The following is a 27261-nucleotide window of genomic DNA, read 5'->3' on the forward strand; positions in this document are numbered from 1 at the left end:
TCGGATACAGAAACGTTGAAAACTACAACTTGCAACTTCATACATGTCCTGTCTGGTCCCTGTCTTGGGCGTGAGTGTTGGGATTTTTCTAGAGCCGTAGGACTTGTGTAACTTCCCAGGAGCTGTTAATCTAAATAGATTCCAGACAGGACATTGGAAATGGAAGCTTTCTGCTCTCTTCACCAATTTGGAATTTCTGTAATTATTCAGTTGCTTTGGGTAACGCAGGGATATAAACAGCAATAAAGAATCTCCACCTCTTCTCTTCAGTCTGTTTTCCAGCGTGACCTCTTAAGCATTACTAGTAAAATCATCTTCATATGCTAAAGTGAAGGAGGCTAATAGTTGCATGTTTTTTTGTATTTCAGGAGGAATTTACGGGCTATGACTTTGAGAACAGATTGCACGTCCGCATACATGCAGCATTAGCCTCTCTAAGAGAAGTAGTTCCACAGTGATGGACAGCAAGTTGTGTTATCCTTTCCCACAGTTTCTGCACTTTAAGATGAAGCAGAAGAAAATGCTGTTGGGAAGACCAGCTTTTCTTCTGAAAACCACTTGTGCCAGAGACACTTTCATAGTATGGTCAGAGTTGGTATGGCTTAGTAAAATATTACAATTTTTATTGGAAGTAAATCAACCAGGAAGAAGGTTAAGTGACCTTGTATATTTTAACTCTAGTTTTTATTTTGTTTAAACCAGGCTGAACACAATTACTTGTAACTCTGCAAGCGAACCTAAATAAGCACACAAGTTACTTCAACAATATTGGCAGATGTGATTTTTACTTTTTAAAGTAGATCTAGATCTAAAATATGCTAAGGGGAGCATTTTTGTTTTGATTAGAACATGATAAAAGTGGTGTAAATGTTGAAGATGGGAGTGGGCAGAACGCCTTTTTTTTTTTTTCTTCTTCAGGTATTAGCTGATAAGCAAGAGGGAGAAAACTATTTGGCCACAAAAAGCAGGTCCTACTAACTTGGAGTGGTTTATTTCAGTGACTTCATGAGTAATGTGTGGATTTTAAACCTCCCATCCCCCTTCCATTCTTCCCCTCCCAACCCAGCTCATAGTTGCGATATAAATTATGTCAATGTTTAGGATCTATGCTTCTGGTACATTCCAGCCACGTACTTTGTTTTACATGCAATTACAGTGAGAGCAGTTTTTATTTCTGTTCTTAATATTCTGAATAGTACATTAAAACAAGTAGGCCAGATAGAGTAATTTTATGTATTTTCCATTCAAGCTGCTGAACCTTTATGGCAGTGACCTTTAAAGGTATTAAACAAACACACCTACTCCCCACCTCCAACCCTATTTTGGTAGCTTTACCAATACTACACTATCTTAAGTCTCTGTATGGTATTCCAAACCTGTGGTGTTAAAATACCAAGATACCAAAATACCTCTGAGAGCTTGATACTTTTTTCATGACCATATAATTTTTAATACTTGGCCATCTATGTGCTCATGTGTAGCTTTTTTTTTTTTAAACTCTTTGTAATATGTAGTATCTCCTTGTGTTGTATATTCAATTAGTATCATGTTCTAGGATGGTCAATATTTTTTTAAAGAAGCTTATGAATGGAAATCTGACCAGGAAGTTAGTTCAATTGTGTTACTTTGTAGAGCTAAGAAAACTGGGTATCTTTGGAAATAGTTATCTAAAAGCCTTATCTTTACTTTGGTCAGGTTGCCTTAAACAGTTCCTTAGCTTAAATATTTTTCTTTTCTTACCTTTTTGCAGAATACGTTGCCAAGGTTTTAGACCTTGTCTGCACCTAACCTTCATTGATTTGCTTTTGAGGTTGCATCTAAAGCAAGACTGATATGGAGGAGAAGTAGTAATATCATATTTGGTAGGCCAAATGAAATGGTTGAGACACTTTTATTTCTCTCTAGAAATACACGGTTCCTGCTATGAAAGGCATTCCTAGAGCAGTTAAACATTTCTGTTGCAGTTCCCGAAGGAGAGGAGAGACTTTATTTTTCTATATCCTAGGTATGTTACAGATAGTAGTACACTGTTGGGTTTTTTATTCAATTTAATCAGTAATATTGAGTCACACAGGAGTGTTCAACCTTATTTGAATTGGTCAATCCAAATAAGTATTGAATAGAATATAATATATATTGTGTGTGTATATATATAGTGACTGCTTAGAATTCGAATCATTATTAAAAAAAAAAAAAGGTCTTTGATGTACTTGAAATCTTATTTTGTCCTACCTGACTTTTAACATTTTGTAGTCAGAGAAACAATCCACTCTGGGTGAATAGCTAGAGACGGTACATTTAATGACAAAATTCCTTTAAAATGCACTGCTTAAGTATAACGTGAGACTAGGCTGTTCAGGACACAAAGCACCTGCATGCGATTTGTGTTGGGATGTCTAGGGGTCTACATACTTGGAGGTAGCTAGCAAATTGTAGTAAACTTATTAAAAGGCCTGTTCTTCTCACCAGGCCGGGAGAGGGTATGGAAAGACACTATATATTAATGTAACAGTTTAGCTCTGTGCAAGTTGCAGCTTTTCTGTGGATTTAGCAACTCATCTGATTTCATCACTGAAATGGTACTATCTGTTTCTGTAATTTTTTTCTCCCCTCACAGGAGAATCTCCTACCTTGTAAATGTCAAAATTATTTTTTATGTTAGATTGTGCCTGTGATGAGAAAACATTTCACTTGTATTTTGTGTAAACTGATAAGTTTTTATACTTTGGAACTCGGAGGCATGGTCTAATAGCAATAATGGAATATGCATCTTGCTAGTTCATATGTTAAGACTATCTTTACTGGGTCAGGTATTTTTGTTGATGTTGATGCAGTTTTTATCTCAATATGACTCATTTCAAATAACTAGAATTTATAGATGTCACTAAGTGGCATATTTATTGTGATGTACTGTAAATGTTGTTAATTTACAGAACTTGCACTTTTATATTTCTGAGTAAAATTAAAAGAAACGTGGACATGAGTTTTGTTCCTTTGCTCCTCAAATTTGTCTTTTAAATTGGTGGCCTCCTGAACAAGATGATATCAAGTATTGGAAAAACTTCTGGGATGTCAAGTGACTCTGTAACAGTTTTCTAGTCAGCAATTACCTCAGCTTTTGTTCTTCCAGTATAATTATAGTCTCCTGTTTTGGAAAGTGAGTTACATGTGTCATGTTGAGATCAACCATAGAACGAACAAGGTTTAACATGCGTTTTTAAGAAATCAAATTTACTCGTTCTTCATTTTAAAAAAAAAGGAAATAAAAACAACACACAAGTGTAATTTGTTGTATTCCTACACCTTTGAAAAATGTTTCTAATTTACTCTAAAGCAAACAGTTTAATTTCTCTCTGATTTTTAATGCTTGTTTCATATTCTGGTTCTGCTTTATTCTGAAATAAAATTCCCCAAACGTTATATTGAATTGCTTATCAATTTACAACAATCTGATCATCTTCCTAATGACTGATCGTGCTGTTGTTTAAAAACTGCTCTGTAGCTGTTTGGAAGTTGAAAGGGAACTAGCATTATACTGGTGTAGAGCTATACATGGTTTTACAAAGGTGTTGCTAGAGCCTTGGTGGTGTAGTGAAAGCAGGGTATCATATATAAGACGTGAATTCCCTTTCCAGTCATTACTAAATTTTCTTACTAACAGTGATAGTGATCATTTGCATGAAAAATCATGTGATCACTGAACTGTATTATTAAAGGTAATATTTAGACGTAAATGTACACTTCTAGCTGCTTTTTAATGCAATTGGGAAGCCAGTGGCATTTGACCAAAACATCTGTCATTGGATCAGTGGAGGCTCTTGAGAGCTGGTCTACAACAGAAATGGTAGACTCCCCTGAACTTCAGGAGTAAGTAATACAGATACACTGCCTCTAATTCTTCATCCTGACAGAGCTGTACAAGAAAATACTCTATATAAAATTAAAGTTTGGGGGTGGGGGGAAATGGGGAATTGCTTCTCTGCTAGTTACAATTTGAGTAGATGCTTATACAACATTGCCTTTCATTCTGATGTTTTGAGGTGAGTAGAAAATGCTTCAAAAACTCCTTTTCTGTGAGTCTTTACGGATAAGATGGAAATATTCTGCAAGCAGGTGAGTTCCAGTTCAGGCTTTTCTGGAGTTATATACTGAACTACTTCTATTTCACTGTATCTTCTTTAAACAAGTTTGGACCCCTTTGGATCTCTCTACTAAATTGCCCAAGATTTTCATGACCTGTTTAGTTGCTGTGTTTTAACCACAGGGAGTTCATGTTCCGTTGTTTTACTGTTACCTATAACTTTTTTTCATTGCTACTTTCTCCAGAATGCTTTTTATCTATTGATGTGAATTCTTCTAAGACAGTTTTCCAGTGTACAAACTGATTAATCTCTTGTGTTCGGCAGGACTGGCTGGTCCTTAGCCAGATTTTCCAGTCATTTCTTTTTTTTTTTTTTTTTTTTGCAGGCTGTGCTTATGTATAGGGGGTGCCCAGAGAGGCTCCGAGTCAAACAGGTGCAGATTAGAAAAGCTTGTCTGAGTTGAATATTCCAGATGTGCAGAGGGGAAGAGAGACTGTTAGACTTGGTTGAACAAAAAAGACGTTTACGTAATATACACCTACCCGTATTTCATTCAGAGCATTATGTTTAATGTATTGAAAAAAGGTAATTGTACTCCTGGAGACTCCAGGTTTCACTTGCAGCAAAGGTCCTCAGCAAGGGGAAGATGGAGTCAGAGACATGTGCATACACCTTAAGTAAAAACAGTATTTTGTAGCTTTGGTAGGTAAAGCTAGAAAGTTTTCTTGGAGATTTTCATATATGAATGCAAACCTCACTTAGAATTCTACGAAGGTTTCTGGGGAGTAGAAATACAAAGGTGGTGCGTACGAAAAATGCAAGTCCTGTTCTACCTCTTTAGGTGAAAGATTCCAAGTTTAAAAAAATAAAATTAAAAAACCTAACCATTGTGATACACTGATCTTTTGTAAACTGTCTTTGATGAAGAGTTAATGATCAAATTGTTTTTTTTTTCTTTTTTTTTTTTTTTTCTCAGAAACAAAAGGTTTGTCTGGGACCTTGATTCACTGAACTTCTGTCTGGTAACTAGTCTCTGTCTCATGTAAGATTTTAACCTTGTCCGGAAGCTGTTACTTCTGCAGATGGGGCAGAAGATGGCAGGACAAGGTCATTATCTTCAGTTAGGCAGACTGCTCTTAGGCTGACAGGCTCTTCCTTTTTGGCCCAAAGGGCAGTGTGTTTTAGTGGAGCAGCTGGTACAGGTCTCATCATGGATTTAGTCTAGGTGGCTTCCAAAGCTGGCATTCAAGTTCCAGTGCAGTGAATTAGTTCCCAGAGAAATTCTTTTTCCTATAAGCTCCTGGGTTGTGCTCTTCCTAAGTTTCATACAGACGTTGTTAGTGGCTGAAGCTTTTTAAATATTTAAGGACACTTGTGCTTCTGTTCAGTGACCTCTAATTATTTTCTGTTTTATGGCATCTGTATCTAAACATCTTCAAAGCTTTTGATATGCAGTTTCACAGGCCTGGAATTTTGGAAGTTTTCCAAAGAAGGATATTTACAAGGTGTATTTTGATCCGTATTCATTGAGATGTTCGCATGACATTCTGCACACAGGTACGTTTAGTGTGTTTATGAAGTCCTGTTGCTTCCATATGCTCTCCATACTGAAATCTAGACTTCAGATTATTCTGACTCCAAAAGTAATACATTCTCTAGTCCCCACATGTATTCTCAAAGTATGTCCTATTCTGTAACATTCTATTATACAGAAGCTGTTTTTCCTGATTTCGTAAGTCTTAGCGTATTGATACTTAACTTTGATTTTATTTTTTTTAACATCATGGCCTGCATTGACACACTCTGGAAGCGATGAGGTATTGTATGTGGGATTTTCTTAGTGAAAAATTGTTTTCTAAGGATTCCTTCATGGAAGAAGCGTTTTGTGGTGTTTAGCATTAACATACTTTCCAGTGAAAGAACTCGAAAGTGGTACAATGTTCTGTTAATTTTGAGTAAAGTCTTACAAATATGTTACTTGTTACTAGAGGAAGCCATTGTAGGTCACCTACACACTTCAGCAGCAAGGACACCTGAACCTTAGATCGTCTGTGCCCCTGGAAGCCCCTGCAGGTTGCTGCAGAGTCACAGATGCCCGGCAGCAGGTAGGTGGGCGACGATTCCTCGTCATCGATGGAAAAGGGTCAGAACGGACCGCTGCTGGGATCCACTGGATCTGGCGGTGACGCGGGAGAACTGTGATGTCACGGCCCCGGGGAGGCTCCGCCCGCGGTGCCCCGGCCTCAGCGGGGAGGCTGCGGTGGGAGGGGGCCCTCAAACAAGCAAGTACTGGGGCTGGGGGCTCGGGGGGGGGGGCATGTCCTGCGAATGTCCCGGGCTCCTGTGTAGATGGTTCCTGTGCCTCGTCACAGGGGCGTTTGGGTTTGGTCTGCCCTAAGGGGATGTGCGTGGCACAGTTTTAAACGACCACGATGGTTTCCTCGCTGTAGGGTCAGACCCCGCTGCCCAAAAGGCCCCGCAGTGTGGGGGTGAACCATTTGGACGCTGCACATGGTAACTGCCCCCGTCACATTTAAGGAGCGTTTGGGAAGCATTGGAGAGGGGCTGTTGGTGGCGTGGCACGAGATGAGGTGCTGCAGTCACGTTGGACACCTCACACTGGGATGGGAGAGCAGATGCTCAACTTACCCATCTCCTTGTTGCAGATGAGAACCTGTAAGGCACCTTCCAGCGGATGAAGATGAGCCTTTCAGTGACCGAGCTATCTGTTCCAGACAGCCTCCACACCTTACTCGAGGGTGTGACCACAGCGGTCATAAAACACAAACCAGTAGACACTGCAGAGTTTGTAGCTCTCTATTTCCAAGACTTCATTGCCTTTCACAGAGGTTTGTTCCTACCAATGCTTATCTGAAGAGGACGAGCTATTCGGGTGCTAACTCCAGTTTAATTTGTGCTTCTGTTTTCAGACAATCTAAATTTGGACTTGCAGGAAGTGGTAAAAAAATTTGATTTCAAGTACGGTAAGATGATTGCTTATTCTTTTTAAAATATTTTGAGACCATGTTCCAACATAAACAGATGCAAGTAGTTTTCATTTACCGTGGGCTACATCCCCTCTATATGCAGCCCTGTGAAAGAGGCGCATGGGCTCTGTGCTATTGAAGAGGTGGACATCTTCAGAAAGCACCTGCTTCCATTTAGTGTGGGAAGAGCTAGTCCCCTGGGATGCTCTGCTTTCTGCTCAAGCGTAGGGGACAGCTAGGGTACTCTGGGGCATTTTAAGACATTGCAGTAGGATTTATCACATGCTAAGCAGATAGCGACTTCACAAGTTGTACCTATTCTTTGCAAATAGATACTGTTTGTTTATAGAAACCCAATTTAACTCTGCATGTTACCGATTCCTTTGGAAAGTGCTGGGAGTTCTCAGCTGCTCCCTGGGTTTGGCTGTAAGGGCTGGAATAGGTGGTGCCACCTGGAGGGTTGTGTGGGAGCAGTGATGGGTGCGTTTTCTAGCCTGCAGCCTGTTGGTGTCTGTCCTGCTGTGTTGGGTCTCCCTTGTCTGCTTACCAAAAACACCAGCGTGTTCAAATAACCCATCACCTGGGGCTATGGTACAGACAGGTTCTTTACAGATCCTGAGCAGAATGAGAACGCTTCTAAGTTGTAGCTGTGATTAAAGCGTTGTTATTTCACAGAACGTTGTAATTAGCCTAGCACTGGATTTTTATAATCGGAATCACTGTAGCAGAGAATTTTATAACTAGCATGGCTTATGGTTACTTAGCATTTGTTCTGAGCACCTGGAGCCTCTGCAGATTGGGGCAAATCTTAATGCTTAGCATGCAATATAACAATCATAATCTAGGCTCAAAATACACATAAATGAGTACGAGTCACTCACTCAGTCCTCAGAGGAAACAGTCGGTGGTGGGAGCATCCCTGACCACCAGGAGGTTCGTTGGTTTTGCTGTCCAGCAGTGGTTCTGGTCCAAGCCCTACTTAAGACTTGCAGCTGCATGATTTTCTAGGCAGGGCTCTGTGTGCCGTTACTTTTCCCTGTTCTGTGACGGGACCATCACATCCTGGTTGGCCAGGTGCCTGGGACCTTCAAGATGCTGGCAGGGAGGGAAAAGTTGGCCCAGTGTCCAGGACCTTGAAGATGGGTGAGGAGGGAAGACGCCAGCCTGGTACCCAGAACCTTCAAGGCCAGGGATGAGGGGGAAAAGGGTTCGGCTGATACATGACCAGCTTGCTCACATGTAATGGCTATTTGCCTTCTAAAATGGCATTAGTTTTGCTAACAGTATTACCAGGCATCGGGGATACAGTTTTTTATCCCCATTGCTCAGAGTCCACCTTAGCTAGCTTCTGAGTAACCCTGCAACTAGCCAGCACTGGAGACAGTCTTGGTCTATAGATTGAGAGTTATGCATTGAGGAAATTACAGCAGTGATGAGATGTCTCAGCTATGAACAGGAAGTGCTATTATCTTGTTCCTAGCTTAGGTTCTCCTCTAAAACAAAACTTAGAACCACTGACTTCAGAAGTAGTTTTCTTCTTGTAAAAATGTCTGGTGGAGATTGCGGCGTGACTTAAAATATCAATGAAACATGCATTTTAGTGCATTTGCAAATGTTGCATTAATGATAACACAGCTGTTATTGCATAATGTCACATGCAAAAACTTTGTCTGAATACCTGTCAGTGATTCGCTTATGTGACTGCAAACTGACCCCACTGTAATCACCACACTCCAGTACTCTTCACCCAGAGGGTGGTGAGGCCGTGGCACAGGCTGCCCAGAGAAGCTGTGGATGTCCCATCCCTGGAGGTGCTCAAGGCCAGGCTGGATGGGGCTTTGGGCAGCCTGGTCTGGTGGGAGGTGTCCCTGCCCATGGCAGGGGGGTTGGAACTGGGTGATGTTCAAGGTCCCTTCCACCCCAAGCCATTCTGAGAATACAAGACAGCCTTGCCCTTCTTCCCTTATGGAGCACTTAGATTAGAGAAAAGAGCACTCTGATCACTTGATCAGAGAAATTCTGTAGCAAGCTCACGCAAGAGCTTGAGCTTGCTGCAGAACTACCTCTGGAGCTTCCCTCTATGTTGTGAGCATAGTTTTGGGTCTGTCTGGGCACTAGCAGGTAGCCAGCTTCTGTAGCTGCAGGGGAGCCTTTCTTTTCTATAGCACTGCCCGATACCGACAGTGGGGCTGTGTTGGCTTGGGGACAGCAGAACAATTTTTTAATTCTGTCATCCTTTGAGTTGTTTCATTTCTGATCTCATCCAGTCATGACTTCAGAAGACAGCTCGATGCTAAGCTGTGATGGTGTGTCCAAGATTCACTGTCTTTTCTGCTCTGTGCTACATCCACAACTGTACTGGTCTTACACATTGGCTAATGCTCACTAAACATGACAGCCGACAGCTCTTGCTCTTGTTTTTAATCAGTGTTGAGGGGTTTATTGACCAGGTGGTGGAACACTGTTCTGATCCCCTGAGTACTCTCATGTGTTCCTCCCTTGACAGTTAAGCACTCAGCCGTTTTTCACTCTGTATCTAAAATTTGTTCATGGCTTACCTTCTTCTTCCTTTCGGTATGTGTTAAGTCACGCAATCAAGATTCTTCAGGAAATTAAAATGTCACTGTCTGTGCATCTAAAGTAATTTGTGTGGGTCCAAAGTGTTCTCAGGCATTGCGAAGGTGAACCGTAGTCTTCTTGCTGGCTTATCTGATGTGCTTAACACAAAAAGCTATATTTTTTTTCTTTAGTGGTGTTTGTGGACAGTAGTTGAGAATGTAGCCATCGCTGTAGGATCAGAAATACAGTTAAGGCTTCCTTGCTTTTGAAGTTGTGCTACTGCCTTCTGAATTTTCTTTCCCCTTACTGATAGCCAAGCACCCCCCCCCCCCCCCCCCCTTAAATTACACATCTCTGCAGCCTAGGAAGCCTCACAATTATGCAGTAGAACATCTAATTGGGTTGACATTGAAATCACTCTTTGTTTAAATGGAAACATTTGCTAACCTATCGCCATTATGTGCTTTTTACTTTGCAGAAAATCCGACTGGGGAACTAGTAAGGAAGGCATCATACCACAGAGACACTTCACTGTCTAATGAGCCCCAGAAAAAGGAAGCCTCTACTGATACAGAGGAAGATCAACTTCTTGAAGACCTTGCTATCGAGTATAGCTCCAAAGTAATTCAGTGCCCATCAGCTGTCAGTTCTATTGCAGAAAACAAACCCTCCACTGGACGTGATGGAGCTCCATCCCCTGGGGGCCCTGAACTTGCCTATGTGCCTGCTGATCCCGAACAGCTCGCTGCCCACGTGCTAGGTAACAGTGACTCTGCTTATTCTGTGAGGGATGTGGCAACCAGCGTGCAGACTCTTGATGAAGACTCTCAAGCCTCAGAGGATTCGTTTGCACTAGTAGACAATGCTGACGAAGATGCTGCTGCTGCCTTGGCAGCTGGGGCTTCTGTCGAGGCTGTTAGGTCACAACCAGGAGTGCAGCGTTGCTCCTCCGTGGCTGGAGAACCGGGGCCCTCAGACAGCCAGGCTGATGTCTCAACAGATGATGTAAAACAAGTTTCCTCAGCCCTTTTGCAGGAAGAAACATTACCTTTTCCTCCACCACCACCACCATCACTTTCTTCCCAAGGGCAGTTGCAGGCTGCACCTTCCGGCAGTGCAGCTGAGGCTATCCCCACGACTGAGGGTTGCGATAAGCTGATGGTGGATGCAGGGGTTCCACCTTTCATAGAGCAGTTCCCAGAGAAAATAATCATTCCCTTTATAGAACAAACAGCTTATCTGTTAAAGATTGAGCAGCCATTAAATGCAGGCCAGGTCTCCTGTGCTAAGACCTTAGGTCCACCTGCTGCTGGTGCAGTGTGCCAGCCTGAGAGAACGGAATCCGCAGCACACATGGAGTCAGCTGAGCAAGTTTATGTCATGTCAGGTAAGAAGGGTCCTTGTGTCATCTTCCTGTTCCAGCATCCAGCCCTACTGCCTTCATCAGTGGTCATTAAATGGAAAACCACCTACGTCAGTGCAGCGGAGAGGCAGTGACTTTTGAGAAGCCACTGTACCAGCACTGCTTGGCCACAGTGCACGTCAGATCTCTGCAATCTGTTCCTCTTCTTAAAAGATCTCACATTCCAGCGTTGACGTATGAGGTTTTCCATTTAAAAACAAATGGTGGTGGTTGCCTGTGCTGTCTTGGTGAATCTGGCGAGTTTCTGCAGCTGTGCTGGGTGGGCAGAGCACTGGTCATCAGTTCTGCAAACATGAAGAGAGCTGGTGCGCTGATTCTTGGCGAGGCCCTTGCCAGTGTCTCTTCCCGGTGGTGATAAGTGCCTGGCTTATCCCTCGCCCAGCTGGGAAAACCCTCCAGGGTGGAGCTCCCCTGCCCCAGGTCTCCCAGGTTCTGCAGAATCTGTCCAAGCCTTATCCCAGGTGCTAGGAGAAGAAGTACAGTTGTGAGGTCTCAGCAAAGCATGTTGTAGAGGAGAGCTGAACTTGAGCAGCTCTGTAAATTAACACTATTGGCTCTTAAGAAATGGTTTGGGGAGAGTTTGGCAAGCCTCAGTTTCAGAAGCACTGGTCAGATGGCTGAGTTCTCAAATGCTCACTCAGAAGAGCCTCTCACCACGAACAGTTTCACTTTCCTAGGCTGCAGGTGTCTGTCAGGTGTCTGTCAGCTGTGTTTCAAACTGCATCTTCTATCCCAGCTCTCTTCTACCATGCTTGCCTTTACGAAGGTATGTTTGTCTTAAACATAAGGACTTAGACCGTGACTGGCATTCACTGCTCCTGACACCAGCCCTCTTACGTTTTTATCTTTGTAGCCATGGCATCAAGGGAAGCCGGACAGCCACCACCATATTCTAATGTGTGGACCCTCTATTGCCTAACTGACTTGAGGCAAGGTCAAAAGCCACCACCCCCGGCCAGCTGCCACAAGTGTCTGCGCCAATTTACGCGATGCGAGAAGACAACAAGAGGGGAGATATTCCCGCCTTCATTTTAGTGGGCTCTGCTGTTCAGACCGGGCGGGACTGGCAGGCTCTTCCTAGCCACGCTGTCTTCACACAGCAAGGGGCCGGTGCCAGGAGACTCACGGTAGTCCCAGTCCCCGTAGCCAGGCCAGCTGATGAGGAAACAGACAGGCCGGGCGTGCCAGACTTTATCTCGGTTGCCATCCCTCTGGATAACGCGATGTCTGCCAGGCAAGGCTGACCAGCTGGCGACACGCACGCAGGTATAAACGCCCTCGCAGAGGGTTACAGGGGAGATGCTGGGGTTTGGCTTTTGCTGCTGACAAGCATAATTCAACCCATCTTTAACTATAATTTGGTTTAAGGCCAGCGATTAAACTACTTGTCATGCGTAACAGAGCCGGTGCCTTTCCCAGCTTGTTACTTTGCAATTAGTACTACTGCTCCTGCTCTGGTTTTAGCCTAAAGTAACCAAGATTTAATCTGACATTTACATACAGATCAAACTTTTTTTAATAAAAATCAGACTGCAAGTGTAGCACGACAGTGTTGCAAAATACTATTTCACTTTAGAGTTCATTTAGGTAACATAATTAAATTGTAGTTCTCAGTCTATACTTTGTACTGAGTTCATGCTTTTTTTTTTTTAAACAGGTTGAGAAGCGATGCTGGCTGGCCTTCAGGCCACCTTTGTAAGGCATGGAACAACATATTAATAACTGCTTTAAAAAAATGACAGCAGTTAGAATTGCATCCTGTGCATTTTATACTTTTCTAGCCCAGCACAACGTACCCCATGTAACTTTCAGCAGGCACTATGAAAATGCACTATTGCAATGTGACCAGAGGCAGCGGCTGCAGCTGTTGTGTTGCTGAGTGCTCCAGCTCCTTCACTGTGCTAACGGTGTATGTATAAGCTCAAACAACACAGAGATTATGGGGAGCTGAGGTTAGTTCAGTGTGTAGTGTAGAAAAGGAAAAAAAAAAGTCTAGTTGTAGCCTATACTGCTGGGGTTATACTCACAGGAAAGACTGCCAAGAGAAGGCATTTCCTCTTATCTATGCAAACGCCACCGCATCACTGCACTACCTGGGTAATTCTAGTAGCGTACACTAAAAATAGAAAGTATCTCATTGCCTTTGGAACAGTTTCGCTGGTCCAGCTTCCAGCCTGGAGGTCCCGCAGCCTCCCTGCAGTTCAGGAAGGAGGCACTCCCTTCCCCACCTCTCCTAAGCAGGGAAGAGGGCACTGGAGCCCACTACACCTTCGCTGCAGCAGCTTTTGCATTAGGCCTGCTCTGAAATGCTCAGCACTACTAAACAACACTCTAGACCATATGCAAGAAGTTTTGAAGCCTTTATTTAGTAGCAATTAAATTATTCGATTAACACTAACCTCCAGACAGCAGTTAAAATATTGTACAAAGAGCAGCTTGCCCTCTCGAAGCTCTGTACACAGTTCAATATAAACTTACACTCTAAGATTGAATGCACCCCACTGAAAAGGGGTAAAGCAGCTGTGCACAGGAGGCCTCGCCGAGGTGCCTTACTACCTCTGAAATGCACAAGACTTCCTCCCAGGGAGTTTGCGCAGTACAGACACAGGTCCTGTCCCCCACCACCGTGTCCCGCTGGGTCCTGGGCTGGTTCAGTTCTTGCCTTTTTGCAGGGGTGCTGGGCACCAGAACTTCTAGTGCATTGAACAGATTCTTTTTTAAACCTGTTACTAGTGTGCAGTTCGAATCAGATCTGTAGGTGTTTAAATGGCTCTTAATTCCATAAACCATAAGGTTGGTAGCAAAACAGGAGAGCAAAATTCAAAACACACTGCACAAAACATTGAATAAATACCTCTGAGTAATGTTACCAGCTTAAACAACTGCATGAATGCTCCAGAGATGGGCACGCTTCTGGAATCTGGCCAGAGCTCAGGATTCAAGGGAGTTGCTTTAGTAAAAGAAAAGTCACTTTATGAAAAATTACATCTTTACAAGAGTGACACACCCTCCTTTGCTTTAAGAACGGACTATTGCAATTACTTTGTGTGCTTTTAAACGTTCCCATGTCACAATAAATAAAACCAGTTTTTACTTGTGCCGACTTTAGCTACGAAAGAAAGTATTCACAGAACAGCCGAGGGTGTTCTAGTCCTCATACACCACAACCTAATATAGGTGTATTCAGCAAACGGGGCAGCTCTACACCGTGACGACGCACTGGCGTTGTCTGCACGGGACCCACCATCAGCCACAAAGTACTCCCTACCTCAGGGACTGCAGGCCGTGTACCACCAGCTTTACTGCGGAGACGTGTAATATTCTGTTGGATAACATGTCAGTTTTTTCAGGAGGTAAGTAAAACGAGGGGAAACATTAAAACAGATTAAGACTTATTTGTGTCTCAGCCACAGGCTTCTTATTGCATTTTAATAAATATCAGGCAAGTTAAAGTAGTTTCTGTCCCAGTAGTTGCCAGAATAAAGCCAGTCCTGTGTACCGGTGTAGGGGTTGGGGCCTTGGTGGAACCATCTGTAAGGAAACACGCAGCACGTTAGGGAAGCTGTTCACACCTTTCTGTGGAAGTTCAGAACTGCTTTGCTGCATCTTCAGTGGTTACTGCTCAAAGCAATTACAGGAGCCCTCCGGATTTTAAATTCATAAGTGGATTTAAAGCAGTCTTCAGCATTTAGATTTCCCCATTCCCAACACCACTTTAATGTCTCCCAGGTGAAGTTGCTGACACTTTGTTATTTTGTCACTTGAAGCAGTGGAGATTCACATAAAAAGGACAGGTTCAGTTATACTTCAAAGCAGTTGTGAACAATCATTTTGGCATGCATGAACACTAACAGTTTTTTCAAGACACGTAAACACTGCAAGCACCACAGTCCTGGAAACAGAAAAACGTTAGGCTCTAGATTTCCCCGTGTTTCACGGCCTTGTTTTGCAGTGCACTGACTCAGAACAAGCATGTTAGCTCCCCTCAGCACCGACGAAATGCCCCCCACAGGCTATGGGGGAAGTCCTGGCCTATCACCGCTTAACGCCTTGCACCCCGGTGTCACTGCTGTGGGGCTAACCCCAAAGCCAGGAAAGCTAATTCCAGCTGCAGGAAATCATGTGCAAGCTTCTGCTAAGCTGGCTGGTGCCAGGCACGCTGGCTGTGGCCTTCATTCCCCTCCTCTCTCCCCCTGCCCCCTCTGGAAGCAAGCTGTGTGTACGTGCCCACAGATGCGCACACGTGTAGCGGCGTGGGGAGGTGGGGGTGACTCTGTAGGGTACGGTGCACTTCACAAGGCCGGACTGCTGGCAAGTGTCCCCCGGTGGCAAGCAGGGCCTGTCAGAGCACCACAGCACAGGAGTTTGTCCTCCTCCCTCACGCCAATGCCCTATGGTGTTACTGAGTGCTGCTTGCTGGTTGGGCCCAGCTCGATTTTCCGCCTCACAACAGCAGACCGCACGCTACCACAGCCCTCTAGCAGTTAAAGGTTTTGCTGTGTTTTGCCAAGCCACGTTCGCAGTGCGAGGCAGGTTGCTAGAAGCCCTTTCTGTGGTTAATAAGCTCCGTAACCTCCTTTCAGCTCCTCAGTGGCCATAAAAGCCAGTTCTTGCTTTATACGCCTCGCTGCAGTGAGCGCACTTGCTTAAATCATGCGTGTGCCTGGCAGCCCACTTTAACTCAGCTCTGCCCTTCCAGGATACCATTGGGTCCTGAGCAGAAATTAAAGCACGTTAGAACCAGTTATGAGAAACCAACTTTAAATATCAAAAGCCTGAAGGCAGCCAGTCCTACAGTGCCACACCACGGAGCGGAGCAGCTTGTAGGCAAGGCTGGCTGGGCCCAGGGGTGTTGGGATGCGTATCAGAAGTAAGGCCCTGTGCTGCCTTCGCAGCAGTAAACCGAACTGCTCAGTGCTTCAGCGGTGGTTCTGCCCCGACTGAATGAAGGAGCCAACAGAAGTCACTGTTAAACTTGTACGTGGCTCACGAGCACATCACCTCCACGCAGGATGCATCAGCTGTTCTGAAGGAACGGGTGTGCGTGCGCCTGTGTGCGCCTAGCACGCGGGTAGTAGCGGCTCATGAGCACGAGCCGAGGAGACGCAGGGCCATAAGCACAGTAGCCTTCATCCCTCAGAGGAAGGAGCTTTTACCCTCGGTACCTCACTGCTGTGTCTTCAGCACTGGAACAGATCAGGACCGCGGAGTGTCCTCCAGTGCTGCTGCTACTGGCACAGGGCAAGGACAGGGGGACCCAAAGCGATCAGGCAGCTAAGTGATAGGGGAAGGAGCGGGATCTGAATCACCAGCAACAAGCACCGCTCTGCTTCAAAACTGAACCAGTCTTTATTCGAGAGTTCGGACTGCTGCTCAGCACACGTCACTTCTTCAGAAACACCAAGGCTCCCCTTCTGAAGTGGATTCAAAATAAACAGTCACTAAGCACTTTGGAGAAGTCTCTTAGGAGGGAAGAATCTACTAGAGAAGCTAAGTAATGGACCTTTTTGTGGCCTGGAGATTGCAGCAGTTTACATCAATTTACATCACGCTGCAGATGAAGACCTACAGCTGACCCACTGGGAACAGGTAGGAGAGCTTCCCTTCCCACTATGGCTTTTTCCCCCCAAGCACAGCCCTTTACATTGAAATGGAAAGGAGCTGTTCCTACATAATTTATGTTCATCCTCTGGAAGCAGCCATACTTGGCTCTCCTACTGAGGAGATCAAATACTAGGGGAAAAAACAAAAACCTGGAAACCAAGGAGTTCTTAAAGGATACCAGGCAAGTGGTGAGCAGGTCTAAAGTTCGTGCACTGCCTACGTGCACTACAGCAGCTGAAGAACCTTGTGAATGGTTTCTGCACTAATTAGAGACCCTGTAAAACTATTGCGCTGAATTGTGCTCTGAAAATTCCTCTATTCCTGATACTCAAAGTCCAGGTGCTTTGAGCTATACCTTAAGGTACTTCAGACACCTGAAATAACCCAGTGTAGTTATCCCTTGCTTTGAAAACATTTGGCAGGAGCTAGAACCAAAGCTTATAAAGCCTCTGAATTCAGGAAAGGAAGAGGGAGGTGCAAGGCTGTCCAGCATTTACTCAAAAGCATTACAAAGATGTTATTTTGCACCATTTTCAGGGCAAACAAACCCAAACACTTCAAGACAGCAGACATAAGAAAAAGACAGTTCAGACATAACCAAACCTGGGACTCTGGGATGATGGGTGACTTCATTTGGAGAAAAGAAAAAAAGTGATTTACAGTTACAAATAGACATTTTAAAGACATTTAATCCATAGTGTCTGAATGTATTAATAGCTAATTCGTAAAGAAGAGATGAAGCTTGCTTACTTTTAGAGTTTAGCCCTACTGTTTCTTTTCCTTTTTTTTTCCCTGTGAAGGGATGACCAACCTATTGCTATAAATTTAATAGACACTGGTCAAACTAGATTTATATGGTCACGTTTTCAAGATTTCTGTTCAGTTTGTTGTGCCTAAGAGCTCCCAACTGACTTCCCTCACCTTATTTTAAAAAAATATCTCGGCAGATGCCCTGTAAGCTAAATTTTCCCTCAGTTCTAATTTTTGCAGTTGGTCGCGCTCTCAGAAAGGAGGAAATGACTCGGAGAGGGAGGTGAGAAAGCCATTTCACCACTTTGAAAACAGCTGACTGTGGCAGGAGTGCAATACTGCCAACACACAGCACCTGATCTGAGAAGTGACAGCAGTCAATAAGCTGTCAAGTTCACTGGAGGAATCATTTCTTCCTCCCTTTGGCCAAGCACCCAGATTTGAGGTGATTATAAGTTAATCACCAGCACTCCTTACAAGCAGCTATCAGAGGCAACGTCTTTGCCAGGCCAGAACCAAGAGATGCCCAGAAAAGACAACTGCATGAAAACGCAGGTGAGCGAGCAGCGAGCGGGAAGGACTGGAGACAAGCCTGACGCACCCCTCTGGAAGCGCTGCAGCCTGCGCAGACCAAGTCTGCAAATACGGCAGCAGCACCACCAAGCCAGGTGCTTTTTTCACACTGACACAACTCTGCACATTGGTGGCATGGACTGGCAGTTAACCCGAGTGTTCAAAACCTTTATACAACTAACTCCACGTGTAGCAACGCGGGCACACTAACCTTGTCTTCCAGTCTTCCTCTGACTTTGAACGATTTTTGCGGGCGGTCCTTTGCTTTTCTTCTAGCCTCTTCTTTTCTTCACTAGCTAGATCTTGAAGGAATAAAAATACACAGGTAAGTAAATATTCACAAGGCCTCAAGTACATACATGTGTATATAAAAATTTACATATAAGAGACAGTCATCACTCCATCTGACAGAGCACATTAACAAGGGAAGTAGAAAAGTCGTCCACTTAAAAATCATCTACATAACACAGTAGTGCTCCTGTTCTAGCCCGAGAGCAGAGCCAGGCCAGCTGTGGCACAAGATCAGCCACTGACATTAGCGGTCTCGTGACCACTAAATACACATTTATGCATGGCCTGAGGACCATGAAAACGTTTCCGTGACAGCAAACGTGAGCTAGGGTAGGCAGCATATCTGGAATTTATTTCAGTAGGGAAACTGATAAAGTACAACATGATGCTGGATTTATTGCCAAAGTCTGGCCACCTGCCGGAGTTTTGGGTAAGCTGTTACTGGTGCTTAGTTTCTGGTCAATAAGGGTTTGGAATATTCACTTCCAAACCATGAAGAATAATCTTTGCAACATGCCTTTTTTGTTGTTGTTGTTGTTAATGCACTAAGGTAGCATGGGTCATGGTCCTAAAGAAGCTTCCATTTGGCCAAAAGGACAATCTTGTTTTTCCTTCAGAACATCTCAGGAATAAGTCAGAAGTCAGACTAAGAAGCAGATTAGATGAAAGGCACAATCTCTTTCATCCTTGAATCCTGAAAAAGCATTTCACAAACAGCTCAAAAAGAAGTAATTGAGAGAATTATTTTTGGAAGACCAACTGCATGTTCCCAGTCTATCTGCTAGATCAACGTTACGCTGTTAGTATAGTGTAGGAACATGGCCTCTTGCCAAAGGCACAGGTACTGCACTTCAAGTTTAGACACACAAGTTATTGGCGGTGCTGTGAACCAGGAATGTCCTTCTTGCTGGCCACAAAACAACCCAGCAGACAGAAGAGACTGCTCGTAGGAATTCACTGATCTCCTTTTCTATAAGCCTCAAAGAAGTTGTTATCAGCTTCTGAGAAAAAAACTCCTGAGTACAATCACACTGTAGCATGCCTGTTTCATTGTTTTTCGTACCTAAATCTCAGACTACTTATCAGAAGTAGTCACAATCATCGTACTATTACGTAGGTGAAACTGAATCAGAGGTTTCATGACTTACCCAAATCACTTAACAAGCCAGAAAAGAAAAAAAAATAAATCAAAAGCCCCCATGCTTTCAGCCTACAAATGTGGCCACCCTGCTTTATAAGTAAAATGACAAAGAGAAAGGGGCAAAAAACGGCTGGGGGAGGTTGTTCCACACCATAATCAAGTATTTAACACCAAGTTGCATGTCAGAAGACTAAAAGACACATTTCACTCCATGACATTACAGTAACAATCTCTATGAGGTTTCTAAAAAGCACACAATTTCTACTCGTTGGAAGTCTCATAATGCACTTCTAATTCACTATTCTAGGACAACAAAAGTGTTCAATTCCCAGCGAAGAATGATTTTGCATCAAGTACGTTTGACGTTGCAGTTTCAACTTAAATACTTTCGACCGCATTAGTCAGAATTGGCACATCAAAATATTCCTTTTGCACTGGCTGATGAAAACAGAAACTGAGAAGTTCACAAATACTTTTGATGCTCTGAGACTTTCAGACTAGTCTCCAATTATAGGGCTTGACTACAGAGCACAGCAAAGGTCTAAAATTAAATAAAAAGCATAACACGAAGTTTGAGAGTCCTGCTTATATGTAAGAACACACCCAAGTAGGTGGTGCGGCATGTTCCTGGCCAGGAGCTAAGCCACTCATTCACTCCAATCCACCCCAGAGGGACGGGGGAGAGAATCAAAGAGCAAAAGCAAGAAAACTCATGGGTCAAGATTAAAGACAGTTTAATAAGTGAAGCGGAAAAAAAAGAGGAAAAAATGATGCAAAAGCAATCACTCACCACCTCCCAGCAGCAGACCTATGCCCTGCCAGTCTCCAGGCAACAGCTGCTTTGGGAAAACACCCTCCCTGTCGAAGTTTTGTTGCTGAGCATGGTGTTAACAGCATGGAAAACCTCTGACCAGCTGGGGTCAGCTGTCCCACCGCGTCCCCCTCCTAACTGCGCCCATCCCAGCCCACTTGCTGTGGGGCAGGGCACAGTGAGACACAGAGGTGGCCTTGACACTGCACAAGCGTTCAGCAGCAGCTAAAACAACGGTGCGTCATCAGTGCTGCTTTGGGCACCAATGCAAAACGCGGCACCATAACGTTAGGCTGCTAGGAACAAAATCAGCACCTGACCCGGTACAGGTGGGCAGCATACCTTTCCCACTAGAGGCGTACCAGTTAAAGAGTTACTGTCTTGTAGCGTGGTGGGAACGTATCTTTATGGGTAACTACTTATTCTAACAGTTCATCTAACAGTTGAAAAGCGGAATTTTCCTTTTTTTTTTTTCCCTCCAGTCCTTCAGTTTTAACGAGAAATAAAAATGTACCTATTTCTCCATTTTCCATGGCTCTGATATCTGGTCGTAGCCGGCAGTCAGTTTTGGGAATGACGCTCTCCATTTCTTTGTCCAACTCATTCAAAGCCATGGCAAAGCTAGTGAAGTTGTACATCTGAAATACAGAGACACGGATGAAAGGTGACTTCCTTACAAAGCCTCTAGCTGCTATCCTTAATACACGAAAAGCAGCTGTCTAAAAACAAACATCCAGATGCTTTTATATTATTTAATCACTCAGGATAGGAATACACAAGACACCAGCAGAACCGCACTGTCAGGAAGAGTGCAGCTGATCCTTGGTGGTTCTGTTTAACCAGGACAGCATCCAATTACTCAGGGCACTAATTCTCTCTTATCTTCTTTTTCCAGTCCTACTGGTATTTTCCCCAGCTCTGTAAAGAGACTTCCCCCTTGACTAACCTACTGAGGGCAGCTTTTCTTGTTCCAATCCTTTTTTTTTTTCCTCCTGCAGTTGCACACATACCCTCATTCCCTGCCCACTGGCTCTCCAGCTCCACAACCCTTCACACACCACTGAGGTATGTGCCTCAGTCGGGGGGGGGAACAGAGTGGAGAGAAGAAGTGGGGAAGTTGCCCGTACCTCTGGCTGCATGAAACACTCCATTTTGCAGAGAAACCAACCTAACTAGAGTCATGCCTGTGGTGGTTACCCCTCCAACCCCACATTACAGTTACAACTGTAGTGGGAAAGTTTGTTGCTGTGACCAGGCAAACCCACACCCACTAATGAAAAAGAGGACAAATTAATTTGCTTTGTGTTGACCAGGCAGGACAACAGGATAGCATGCACTTTTCAATGAACAGAAGCACGGCTGACCTGTGCTGAATTTGGAGGTCTTGGAGTTATCTTCCATAACAAAATACTTCCAGGAATAACATACACACTCTCAGAATCTGGCAACGGCATCTCATCGGGTTCCTCAGTATTGCCCACCTAAAAGTAGCACATAAAGAAAAGAGAAATATTTTACTATTTTTATCATCATAGAATGGTTTGGTTTGGAGGTGACCTTAAAGACCACCCAGTTCCAACCCCCTGCCATGGACAGGGACACCTCCCACCAGACCAGGCTGCCCAAAGCCCCATCCAGCCTGGCCTTGAGCACCTCCAGGGATGGGGCATCCACAGCTTCTCTGGGCAGCCTGTGCCAGGGCCTCACCACCCTCTGAGTGAAGAATTTCTTCCTTATATCTAATCTAAATCTATCCTTTTTTAGTTTAGGCCTTTTTAGTTAGCTCAACGCAGGGCTCCAGGTGGGGTCTCATGAGAGCAGAGCAGAGGGGAAGAATTACCTCCCTCACCCTGCTGGCCACATAGATAAAATCCAGATGATCAATATTAAGGAAGGTCAATTTTTCTACAAGAAAACGTCCCATTTAATAAAACACAAGCACTTCTGTACCTGATGACATTAATTCAGCCACACAAGATTATGTTACAGAACTGAACTAAAGCCAGCTAGACAACCAGCAAGACCCTCTCAAAAAAATTTGGTGTCGCTATCACAGCTAAACGCAGCAGCACATTTCAGAGACCACAGGAGAGCAGAGCTGAACTTAAAGGCAACTAATGCTCTAAAAACCCTGCCTAAAGCCAACAGCTTTAATCCTGCTGCTATTAAGCTTTGCTCTCTGATGGTTGCATCAGATAATACCGACTGATGTTTTAGTACAAAAATCCACTACCCAGAATGGACTCAACTGTCCTCTGAGCTGAGTCAGTCTTCCAGAAATTAGGAGTCTGAGGCAAAACAGATCAGAAAACTACTCATATAACAAAACAAGGACACTTCAGTAACAGACTGTCAAACTCCAAACCAACTTCTATAGAAAAAACTAGAAGGCATGCTACAATTTGAGCCTGGTTTGATACATGATCTTAAAGATGCCACAAGAATTACAAGGAATTAGGGCGAAAAAAAGGATTTTCCAAGTGCACTTGCCACAACATTGCCTATTTTATACTCATCACTGCTCAATGTCTCTTTCATAAGCTATACTACTAGAAGGGTAGTAACAAACTTGCCAAAGCAAGACCTCTAGTGTCTGTAACCAGGCATGCATGAGGGCAGTGCCTTACAGTGTTTCCTTCCACATACTAGGACTGAAAATTCTGCACAAAATGTTTCACCTTGATTTAAAAAACAATGCTCTAGTTCATTCAGAGCTGAATTATCTTGGCCTAACTCAAGGGTCTACAATTATCCCAATGTTGGTAAAATACCACCTTTGTATACATGAAGACTTATGCAGCACCCTGCAAAATTATATTTCCAGTAGCTTCATCCCTATAAAAATCAGAGATTTGGATGGAAAACGTGGGGCATTTTGAAAAAGGACTTGCATCCCAGCAGGTCCCCTAAAGGGAGACAGAAAAAATCCTACATTAGCAAAAACGCAGCAAGAAGGAATTGCTGGAAAACAACTAAAAAAAAACCTGAAAATTCTAATTAAAAGGAATTTGAAAGGCAATGTACCTTTGTGCCTGAATAACTGCTTTATTACCTTGAAGGGACAAACCACATCCAGACATTATACTTGATACTTGTGTCACCTAAAAGGTCAAAAACTATATGCAATATCAGCTTCTCGAACACAAGGGGGCAGCGGGATTACATATTCAACAAAGACTAAGCTGATTGATAGTGTGCACTACAAAGCTTTCAGTTTTCTTCATAGAACTAGTTCTGTTAAACGAATAGGAAACACATGCTTTACTGGTGTCAGAGCAACACGTAGCTTGAGGTTTATACAACAGCGTGCTTCATTTTGAAGTGAAAAGCAAGGGTCATCTTAAGCTTTGTTGTTCAGTGGTAGCTGAACAAAGACACAGGGTATGTTTTTCTTTGCTCCTTTCTCCCTAGAGCTCACCAGGCCAGACTCAAGGAGAAGCAGTAATCCCCAGTGCCTTTGCACTCTCCTGATGACAGGCACTGGAGCAATCTCAGATACAGCAACAGTCCGAACCTGCACAGGAACAACCGCTTTTAAAAGCTATCTCCCTTGTTTTTATATTAAAATGACCAACACCAAAACAAGAATCTGGCTATAGTCACCAAAGGGGAACAATTCCTATTATAAGTAATTGTGAATGATTGTTCTTCATCAAGCTGCATGGGAAAACCACCATTCACCTTAAACAAAAAGGTGCCAGAAATCTGAAACAATTAATAACATTTCTATTTTTCTTCCAGAATAAAAAAAAAAAAATGCAATTGTGTGGGGGGAAAATTAAATGATTCTATGGCTGGGGCAATGTAATAAAAAACAATTCAATGGAAAAGCTGAAAAACAGCATCTCCTATCAAGATGAGAAGCTAGCCTATTCTGCCTCTAGAAGTTCAAGTTCTCCTACTAAAATACAAATGTTATCATACATTATCAGAACCACAGTCCAACTAAGAAATATGCAATACTTCCATTTGTCTTGGGAGGAAGGGGCAGGTATTGAACCAGCCAGCAGCTAGAAAACTCCAGTATTTGGGAAGCTTTAATACAAATCCGTGACAGCACAAGCGTTTTATCCCTTAATACCGATACTCATCCAGTCTGGTTTTGTATCCCACTAAGAAAGACAGAGCAAGTGAAAAGTAATCTTAATGCTCTTAAACGCTACTAAAATATTTAGCTGTCCTATCACGCCTCTGAGCTACCACCTTTATACGTGACTAGTACCTGTTTACTGCTTTTCTTCTCTTCTGCATTTTTCTTGTCATTTTTTTTGTAAGCTTCAAAAGTAGCTGGGTCAACACTGTACAGACACTCCGTCCACTTCCCATACAGCGCACAAAGTTTCTTTTTGCTGTCAAGAAAGACCAAGCTTACAAAGGAGCTTAAAGAGATTTATTTCATCATTTCAGACAAAAATAGATGAAAAAAAGAACTTTTGAGGGCAATTCTTTTAAACTGCACACTTCGTGTTACACAATTCACAACCTGCTGTTTCAGGTTTATGCCCTTGGCACACTATGTCAAGGGCACTCAGGCCTACAGCTCCCGTTAGAAACAAAGGGCAGCAACTTGTTTCCTATTAGGATCAAAACTGTTACCTTTTGTCCTGAATGTATCCTTCAACTTTGTGCAACTCCTTCCCAAAGAGGCCACAGGGCTTGAAGCTTAGTACACACTTCTCGCCAGTTCTGCAGGCAGAACAAGAGGGCACTAATTACTTCCAAATATTTCTCCTTTTTAAACTCCCAGCAAGTGAAAGCACTCACATTCTTAACTTACTTGTGGTTAGTTATTTCCACATTTCCGTACTGCTCAATCCAAAGTTTGCCCACAATGATGTTATGCACACAGCAAGTAGGATTTGTCCATGTGTAGGCTTCATTGTGTCTGTGGGATATAAAAATAAGTTATTGCATCTTTGTACGGAATGTCACTGCTGCAACAAACCATCTTCTATAAATGGCATCAAGTCTTGAAACAGACATAGCAATAAGCCCTGCAAACTAAGAGTTTTATTAACCTATCTCTACTGGTTTTATCAATTCCTTTAAACAGCAACTTCAGTGTAGACACTGAATGACATTAGGAAAGCCAACAGGACTCAAGTGTGTTAGTCGTGGTAGGACTGGATGCCCAGGCATTTGCAGAACAGACATAAGCACTAACTATTACTACTATTATTACCCAGTTCATTAAGGCAAGTGATAGCAGTTCCTTTCATCTTCTCATTCCCTCCACCCCACAAAGCAATCTGCCATCAAACATTAGGATGTGGGCGTTAAACATGCTCATTCCTAAGCCATGAGACTCTAATGTGCACTAATCATCACAGATGTGGCCATGCACCTACGCAATTTTTACTTATCAACTTACTCAAGGAGCTCCAAAGTCATTGTGCCTTTTGGTTCCGCTTCCACGCTCTTGCCCCAGAATTTGAGTTTAGGATAAATTGATCCATGAAACACAAAATCATTATTTAAACCTTCAGCATAGAAAGCGCTGATTGGTGGATGATGGCTAACTTGCTCTGAGAGAAGCCTAAATCCAAGATCATCTCTGCAAAATAAAGGTTCTAAAAATCAGTATTCTGAAGATACAAAATAAAGAGGACTGAAAGCATGTATCTAAGGTATCTGGTACAGTGAAGTTATTTTCCCTGTGGTGAAATAGATAGTTGGACCCACACACAGTTGCTGTACTCAGTGCAAGACTTAGTTAAAACCCTAAGGTAAGACAAAAAACGGCTCAACTCATACATAAAATATCCTCATTCTAAATAACCGAGGACATCGTGTTAAATGTAGCAATAATGACCAAATCTGACCAGTCAACGTGTTTACTTTTGATACTGACCTCTTCCTTAAACTTTTGCTTAGTTATAGACCAGATACTCACTTGTTTTAGAGAAGAGTTTGCCCTCAGTGCAGCTGCACACTACCATATTAGCATAGCCTATTTGTATTCAGGACACTCATATAATGAATATGATACTTCTAATGTCTCATGCATCTTTTCATTGATAAGGCTTCTGAAAAGTCATTTTTGTATTAAAAAAAAAAAAAAAGAAGCTTGTTTTTCGGACTGACAAATTGTATAGCCTCCTCTGAGCTGAAAAGTTCAGCAGGGGTTGAAATTTCCCTGAGGGGTGCATGGCTGAACACCAGCACATTGCAAACACCTCCAGCAGCTGTGAGAACAGGCAGCATCTTATGAGCCATCTGACAAATCTAATCAAACATTAGTACATCAAATACCACCCTGTGTTCTTCAGTGCATCTTCTGTTCATTACCTGATCAATTCATACGTCTCTCCAAGCAAAGGGTTGAAGGGCTTCCCCGTACGTTCCCACTGTGAGGCTACAGCAGACACAGCAAAGGCAGCTACACACTGTTCAAAAGAATGAGCACAAAGTTCATCTCCAGGATTTTAGTCTTTAATCAAACATCAACAGTCATGGTATTACAGAATGCCTCTTCTGAAGTAGCACAGAAAGCTTCTAGTTTCAAGGGAGGGGAATAAATAGTTTTTATCACAAGGGTTGAAAAAAAAAAAAAGGCAAGCCTCAGGAAAAGCAAAACACTTTCCTAGATAAATAAAACCAGTTAACAAGTAAGAGCATCAGACATGAGACACATTATAGCAGTTCCTCCTATACTGAGACCATCTACAAAGAAAAATGCCCAAATGCATTTAATATATCACAACCAAAGTACCTGCATTCGCTCCGTTGTGCTAGAAAGCGAGCTGGCTTTGTGGATGAGGTATGTATGCTCCATGTACTCTGTAAGTCGCTGAAGGAAGCTCAGGGGCTCGTTGAATATAACTGGCATCGTGATCTTGGACAGCTCCTGATGCACAAATGAAATTTGTGTGAAAAATCAAATGAGTAGATACACTGACCTGCAGTAACCCAAACCTAACTGGCTTATTACAAAAATAAATTATGCTCTTAGTGCTAATGCAACGTACGTGACCTGGCTCTGCTAATGCCAAAAGGAAAAACCCCTCTACATCCCTCGTGAGCTCGGTAAGCTTGTGTTG

The 27261-nt window shown here is 43.3% G+C and overlaps 3 protein-coding genes across 18 annotated transcripts in view; 2 read left to right on the forward strand and 1 right to left on the reverse strand.

Moving 5' to 3' along the window:
• TTC39C (tetratricopeptide repeat domain 39C) overlaps positions 1–3417 on the forward strand; it is a 40327-nt gene extending 36910 nt beyond the window's left edge. For both annotated transcript variants that reach the window (XM_080581600.1, XM_080581601.1), the window contains exon 14: positions 369–3417. In XM_080581600.1, coding sequence (XP_080437726.1) covers positions 369–458 — 90 coding nt within the window. In that variant the 3' untranslated portion in view covers positions 459–3417. The remainder of the gene's footprint in view (positions 1–368) is intronic.
• A 135-nt stretch (positions 3418–3552) lies between these two features.
• Positions 3553–14194, forward strand: CABYR (calcium binding tyrosine phosphorylation regulated). 3 transcript variants are annotated; one of them, XR_013947081.1, is made up of 5 exons: positions 3553–6931; positions 7013–7066; positions 10107–11015; positions 11905–12317; positions 12709–14194. XR_013947081.1 is itself a non-coding variant. In XM_080581602.1 (4 exons), exons 1-4 carry the CDS (start codon positions 6778–6780, stop codon positions 12084–12086), a joined length of 1299 nt encoding a protein of 432 aa, XP_080437728.1. In that variant the 5' UTR covers positions 3553–6777; the 3' UTR covers positions 12087–14194. The 3 variants fall into 3 exon arrangements, 2 of the variants coding, with proteins under 2 accessions (XP_080437728.1, XP_080437729.1); XM_080581602.1 differs by having other exon boundaries at positions 11905–14194; XM_080581603.1 differs by lacking the exon at positions 11905–12317.
• Positions 13393–27261, reverse strand: part of OSBPL1A (oxysterol binding protein like 1A) — a 77999-nt gene continuing 64130 nt past the window's right edge. For all 13 annotated transcript variants that reach the window (XM_080581593.1, XM_080581587.1, XM_080581597.1 and 10 more), the window contains 10 exons: positions 26934–27068; positions 26510–26607; positions 25593–25775; positions 24999–25106; positions 24818–24907; positions 24444–24570; positions 21586–21702; positions 20736–20859; positions 18190–18280; positions 13393–14582 (listed from right to left, as the gene is read on the reverse strand). In XM_080581593.1, coding sequence (XP_080437719.1) covers positions 14480–14582; positions 18190–18280; positions 20736–20859; positions 21586–21702; positions 24444–24570; positions 24818–24907; positions 24999–25106; positions 25593–25775; positions 26510–26607; positions 26934–27068 — 1176 coding nt within the window. In that variant the 3' untranslated portion in view covers positions 13393–14479. The remainder of the gene's footprint in view (positions 14583–18189; positions 18281–20735; positions 20860–21585; positions 21703–24443; positions 24571–24817; positions 24908–24998; positions 25107–25592; positions 25776–26509; positions 26608–26933; positions 27069–27261) is intronic.

The sequence above is a fragment of the Anser brachyrhynchus genome (assembly GCF_964034855.1).
Source record: "Anser brachyrhynchus genome assembly, chromosome: 2".
Lineage (NCBI taxonomy): Eukaryota > Metazoa > Chordata > Aves > Anseriformes > Anatidae > Anser > Anser brachyrhynchus.